General features: G+C 40.1%; 1 protein-coding gene across 1 annotated transcript; it reads right to left on the bottom strand.

Moving 5' to 3' along the window:
• Positions 1-3,023: 3,023 nt before the first annotated feature.
• On the bottom strand, positions 3,024-6,442 carry LOC104546609 (smoothelin-like protein 2; the record flags this gene model as incomplete). Its single annotated transcript, XM_010192042.1, has 3 exons — positions 3,024-3,244; positions 4,815-4,966; positions 6,325-6,442. Coding segments are annotated over 3 exons (397 nt in total), but the record flags the coding sequence as incomplete, so codon positions are not given.
• Positions 6,443-6,540: the final 98 nt, after the last annotated feature.

Below are 6,540 nucleotides of genomic sequence, written 5' to 3'. Positions count from 1 at the left end.
TCTAGAGGAAGATGTCCCTGCTCACTGCAGAGGGAGTTGGACCAGATGACCTTTAAAGGTCCCTTCAGACCCAAACTATTCCATAACTCTGTGATAATTCCACTGATGTTTTATCTAGACAGAGCTATTTTAGCATAACCAAAAGTGGCTTTTAAATGCACCTTACATAAAGCAATGCCAACTTTTATTTTGGACACTCTAAAACTCTCTCTGTAATCTAGGCTGGGTTTAAATTAATGACACAGTTTGAACCATGTGGGCTAGTTTTATACCTGATTACATATATGCAAGAGTTCCCACTGCCTTGAGCATATGTTTAGATTAAACACTTCACTGGAAATGTCCCACACAAAGGGAGAAGTGAGGAAAGGCACCTATCCAATTATTGTACTTTCAAGGAGGAAGGCTTCCCTGCTGTGGGAAGTAGGTGATGTCTCTGCTGAGATTATTTTGAAAACCCTGCACAGAATGAATTGTTTTAGCCTTTAAAAGTAGGCTCAGGTTGCCAATAAACCACCTTAGATAGTACTGTAGTTTAGATACGGTGCAGAAACATTAGAAAAGCCAGGAAACAGTCCATGTGTATAAAACATATACTATGACAAGTTAATATCTTGTTCTCTTTATAATTCATGCCACTTACTGCCATACACACACACACACACACACACACACTGCATTTTTTTAACTAAAACTACTAAAAGATCCAGCAGGGGGCATACATTACATGCTTTAATTTCAATTTAATCATACAATCGAATAGTCAAGGTTATTCCTATAGCTCAGACTTCTTAATGCACAAAGCTGTGTTTTTCTAAAATTGTCATAGCACCATCTCCCTCATCTTCTTACACGTGAACCACCAGCAGCTAAAATCAGTTTATAGTTTGCACTCCCCTGCATCTTTACCATCACCTCTCTGAAGTAGGAAGACTTTAGAAAACTTGTACAAATAGCTTCTAGATAGCTGTGAAAATAAGCTAAATCACAGAAAGGATGTAAACGCCCCCTGATGAATTACCAGTAATTCTACTGTCTAAAACTTCCTTTATATCATTATTTGCCACTAGACCTAAACTGGCCCAGTACTTACCTGTTTCTTTAGCACTCACATCACATGGGAAAACAATCCATGACATGGGACTGTGTAGAATGGGACGTATAAAGCAAAAATATGCCGCTCTTCCTGTAGCTGCAATGGAACTTGGCTCTGCCAGTCAATGAAAAGTATTCTGCTGTAAAAATGTGTATTGGATTGTGTCAGTTGTGGACAGATTTCTCATCATGCTTACTCTAATCGCTTCTCCAAAACACAAGTACAGTGTGTTTACCCTTATGTTAAGATGTGTATTTAAAAGTCTTTCAAACAGTTTCCATGGTGTCATAGCAACAGCCTAGCTACACTTCAAACAGAACTTGATCCAGACAGCAGTTAACTTACACTTTACCTTTTGGTGTTTGGGTGGGCTTTTTGTTGATTGGTTGGTTGGTTTCTTTCCCTGAGACTGCTAACAAAGTGGTCGCTCCATTCATGGTTTCTTAAGTAAACTTCACTAGCAAGGGAGGCTGAGCTAAAATCTGTTCTTCTGTACTTTTTAAAACTGAAATTCAGAGCACACAGCATCATGAGTAGAACAAAAATCTAAGCAAAAAGCTCTGGGTTCTTTTCACTGATTTTAAGTTACTTGTCACTTCATTCTAAAGAAAAGCAGTAAATCTGAAGAGCATTTGACATGTTTTATTATAAATAGTCATCAATACAGAACCAAAGTAATCTTTATAAATATCTACAAAAAGCACAAATGCAGGTTAAAAAACATTAATTGGCACAAGCAGAGGGCTCATGGCTTTCAGTTTTGACTTTCTATGAGCCTGTTCTTAGGGAAGAATTTTAAAAGGCTTCTTTTTTTTTAAAGTGTGCTTTTTTAGTGATTTTAGTTTTGACACTCAATGTGAGAAAAGCTCAGGTTTATCAAACAGAAAACCAGAAATGGTCACATACGAACTTTTTGTCCAGCAAATCTGGAATAATCTCACTGTATCATGATTTTAACACTAATTTAACTGCAAATGGAAACCAGACCAAGGCATTTCAAAACTCCCACATCTTTCATACTTTCTCAGCATATTGCCTGCCCACCTCAGAGTCAGCACGAGGATCAAGCAAGTTACGAAGACTTCATTCCTGTCCACACTGGAGAGTTGCTTTCCCCCAGAGTCCAGGTCAAAGCACACTGCACTCTTGCTTCTGTTACAGCTGTTCAGAAGATTTGGTACCTCGCTAGTTCCCCCTGTTCCTGTAATCCTAAATCATGCAGACACACAATCTCATACACAGCCCCCGCTGTTGCTATTCTTTACGATCAAGAAATGGACCCAGGACTGCCGGCAGAGGCTTTAGCAAGCCTCTACACAAATCACTTGAGATTTGACCACTGCAGACAGTCGCTGCTGTGTAACGTGGTAGTTACCCGTCACCCCGGTCAGCAGGTAGGAGCCTCTGCTCTCTTTCTGCTTTAAGAGGTGTTTGTGTATGTTTGATGTGCGTGTACGCGTGCATGCATGCTAGCATGGAGGGGCTGGAGGAGAGGCAATATTGCCCTAGTGGTTGAGTACTCTAGGTTATTATTTGCTGAAGGCAATTTTCCTTGTCCATCTGCTATTGTGCTATGCTCAGCAGAGAAGTGGAACTGAAAGTGCTATCTTGTGGCGTTTTACCTGCATTTTAAGAGGGAACATCTTCGTAGCAGAGCTACCTGTCACTGCATAAAACAGTGTCCCCAGCCTAACAGAGACAGGAGCAGCAAATTAACTTTCTGTGATCTTTAAACACAAGAATATTAAAATTCCAACCTACTACTAGCACCAAAATGACAGCATTTTCTTTTCCACTTTTTTTTTGTCTTTTTTAAACATACTTCTGTATTACTGACATGCTGATGTGAGTCACACCTTGTGGCACTGCTTAGCAACACTTCAGTCTGCCAGCCACGCAGTTGAATAAAGCAAAGGGACAGCAAAAAGCAAGAAATAACACTGTGTTCTATTTGCAAAACGTCACTCTTCCCATTAGCATACTGTACGTAACCCTTCTGGCTGGAGATGTGTTGATGTGTTTTATTCAAAGTGTCGTAGATGATTGTATAGAGACTGGACATAGGTGAAGACGCACATGGGATCTGGCTTGTGACCCATCATCATCATATCATCTACTTCTATCAGACGATCGCAGTGAGCCATTTTCCTGTAGTAATAATAAGACAGATAAAGCAAATAAGTAGTTAAATTTAAGACTTGTAACTACTTCCAAGATTCATTTGCTGCTCTGATCTTAGCATCACTGAGGCATTTAAGAAATCCTGAGGTTTATCAGCAACATTTCATTTCGCAATGAAATGGTCAGGCTCAGGTTGGAGATTGTTATTTTGTGACCATGGAACATTCCTGTTCTTTCCCTCTCTTCCTCTATACTGAGATCTGATTCAAAGCCCTGTAGGTTTGGGTTTTTTCCCACTAACTGTCATTCACATCCCTGATACCTGTAGCATGTAGCCCAGTCTCACATTCCTCTGTGCAGGTCTCACTAAGCAGGGTCATGTGAGCTTGCAAAGCATGACTTTTGCTGTTATTATATAGTAAGCTCCAAAAGAATGGGAAAACACAAGAGGAGACAAGAGGTGAAGTGAAGGCCCACGTGCCTGTGGATTGTTTATTCTCCACCACGTATCTTCAAGGAATGAGCAACTTAGACAAAAAGCTCAGATGATCAGGTCGGAGAGCAGAAGCCTGAGAGAGATCTGCACCAGCAGAAAGCCACAGAACTGCTGAAGCGCTAGGATGAAAAGTCACAGGGGCAAGTAGCAATTTGATCAGCAGAGCTCATACTGGGGTGAACAGCAATCACTGAGAGAAGAGCCATTTCCGGCACTAGAGGAGAACAGTTCGTTTAAAGGCAACCACAGCTATGAAGTAGACATTTCTGCAGATACCTCTTACCTAGTATTTCTCACTGTTGTGTGCACGCTATCTTCTGTTCTCCTGTACAGTTACTGTTATACAGAAACTAAAATAGAAAAACACTGCAACTTTCCTTTGGGAGTTGTACATAGTTTTACTTGAGAGATCAACCACCTAAATATGCCACAGAATCTCTTCCAACTCACTAACAAGCAACAAATGTTTTTATATATACATACATATGCATGTGTATAAAATCCTTCTAATTCCCAAACTAATTCCTTTGCAGGGAGCTGTAATAAGGAAAGCCAACATCGTGCTAAGAATTTTCAAAGCTTTTCTCTGGAACTGCAAATGGCAAATCCAGTTCTGTAAGTTACTTTCTGATATGACTGATACTGGCAAATTCATTAAGAATCATTCATTACTTCAAGAATAAATCTTGTAAAAAACAAAACAAAAAACAGCAAACACAGAGAGAGGTAGGGTTTTTTTCCTTTTCCGTACAATCAGAGCTCATGAGGCCAATTTCTCAGGTTTAGTGTGTCAGTGCTAGGGCTGGTGAGAATCACAGTGGTGAGAAAGCAGAATTCAAGTACTGCTTGAAGACAGATAAAGACCAGAACATAGGACTCCAATGACTTATCCTGTGCCTGGTAAAACCGCCTCTGATTTTAGACTACCAAGTCTCCTGTTCTATTCATTCTCTATGCACAGCTTTATTATCTTATTTTGGCATGACACATGTAAGCTAGTCATACAGGATCTACAAGAAGAATGATTAAACTTTTCCCTGCTGCCCAGCTGCATTAGACCTGAACGGGAAGCACTTCACAGATATCTAATGTGATACTCACTCAGCCATGGTAAAGGCCAGCTCAAAGTTTTGCTTGCGATTAGCTGGGTCAAGCTTATTATAATCAAAAGCTTCAGGAAAGAAAGAATGCACAAGGGCACAGAATGCCATCCCATCATTCCAGCTTGAAGAGAAGTTCTGGAGATCGATGTGCTGTCATGATGAAAAAAACACGCGTGTTAATACAGCACAGGGAAATAGGGAAGAGCAGCTGCTTTTGCTCACTGCAGTTTTCTGTCCTCTCCCACTAACCAAAGCAACAGAGCACAGGCTTTGTGTTTTTCTTCCCCTCTTTGTATATCCATTACATTATTTGTATTCCAAGAAAACAATTGCATGCTGAAGCAATGAAAGCCTTTTGCCTGAAATGCCCGGATGCAAAGCAGACGCATAGCCAAGGTCCCTGATCGAAAGCCCACTGAGAATACTGGGAAGCATCTTGTCAACGTCAGTGAGCTCTGGAGCAGGCCCAGTGCACCAGCTCCGTATCTGCGGAAACTAAGGACACTTATCCCTGTGAAGTATTTATGACTGAAGAACAGTTCATTTTGTGGCTGTGAATAACACTAGATAAAGACCATGCTTGCTTGCTTTGCTTTTCAGTAAAGCCCAATTCAATGCCTGTTTACACACAGATAGGTAGAGATATAGGAAGAAATACAGGAAGAATTACACCTACTGCAAAATCTGATATTTAGAACAAATGCTTAATTTTACTCTCAACTGCCACAGTTAAAAGAAACATACTTGGGCTCTTGCCTCATGCTGCTTTCTCATCATATAAAATTCAAACCCCAGCTATTCTGGTAAGCAACTAACAGTAACTTTCACTAGTTCTGCTTAAGTATACTGTAATTTAGAGTTCAGCAAAAATGTTGCATATTTTACAGTAACATTTGAAAACATATTACACACACATAAACCCCCTCCCCCCAAAAAAAACAACTTCCTTTCTTTGGCAATTGCAGTTTAAGGCCAGGTAAAATTAATAAAATCTCAACTGCTGAATTCTTTTAGCTGCACTGATGTTACATTATATAAATTAGCTCACTAACACTGTGTGATTCAACCTCAACCATTTACTACAAGTTTGCTTGTCTAATACCAGTAGAGAGCTCTTTGGTCTGCTGTGTAGCTAAAAGGCCATAGTCTCCACGTACTGGTTTTTCAGATGTTGCCATATATAATGAGCATGGAAAAATCACAGCCTGCAACTAAGAAAAAAATGTGAGTGTATATTGAAGTCTACATCCATAAGCACAAAAAGGTAGGCTTTCAGACAAACACTAATGCATTGCTTTGACAGACATACAGAATCTCACTCATGCAATTACTGACTGTCTTGGAGTGCTGCCCATGCAAACCTTGGTGTTTGTGTTACCCACAGTAAGCTTGATGACCTTGAGGAAGTTAGCTCATTGTCTAGCATGTTTTACGTTCACTTTTCAAGTATGCTTTTTAGGCAAATTCTCTTGAAAAAGAGAGAGCTGAAAGTGCTAGCATGTCTTCACCTTGTATCCTATGGTTTTAGAGCGACACCAGTCCAACAAAATTTGTTTAATGCTGCTAGCACTGGCAACAGCAAAACTCTGTGACCTCTTCAGCTTAGCTCTGGATTCTCCTTTTCCTCTGGAAAATAAAGAGATACCAGATTAAATTACATTCTAGAAAAACTTAAACCTACTTGTCAGCAACATATATGGGGCCAGATGGGATCCACCCCAGGG

The sequence above is a fragment of the Mesitornis unicolor genome, unplaced genomic scaffold, assembly GCF_000695765.1.
Source record: "Mesitornis unicolor isolate BGI_N332 unplaced genomic scaffold, ASM69576v1 scaffold35959, whole genome shotgun sequence".
Classification (NCBI taxonomy): Eukaryota; Metazoa; Chordata; class Aves; order Mesitornithiformes; family Mesitornithidae; genus Mesitornis; species Mesitornis unicolor.
The sequence above is the reverse complement of the archived record's forward strand: the minus strand, read 5'-3'. Positions and strand labels throughout refer to the sequence as shown.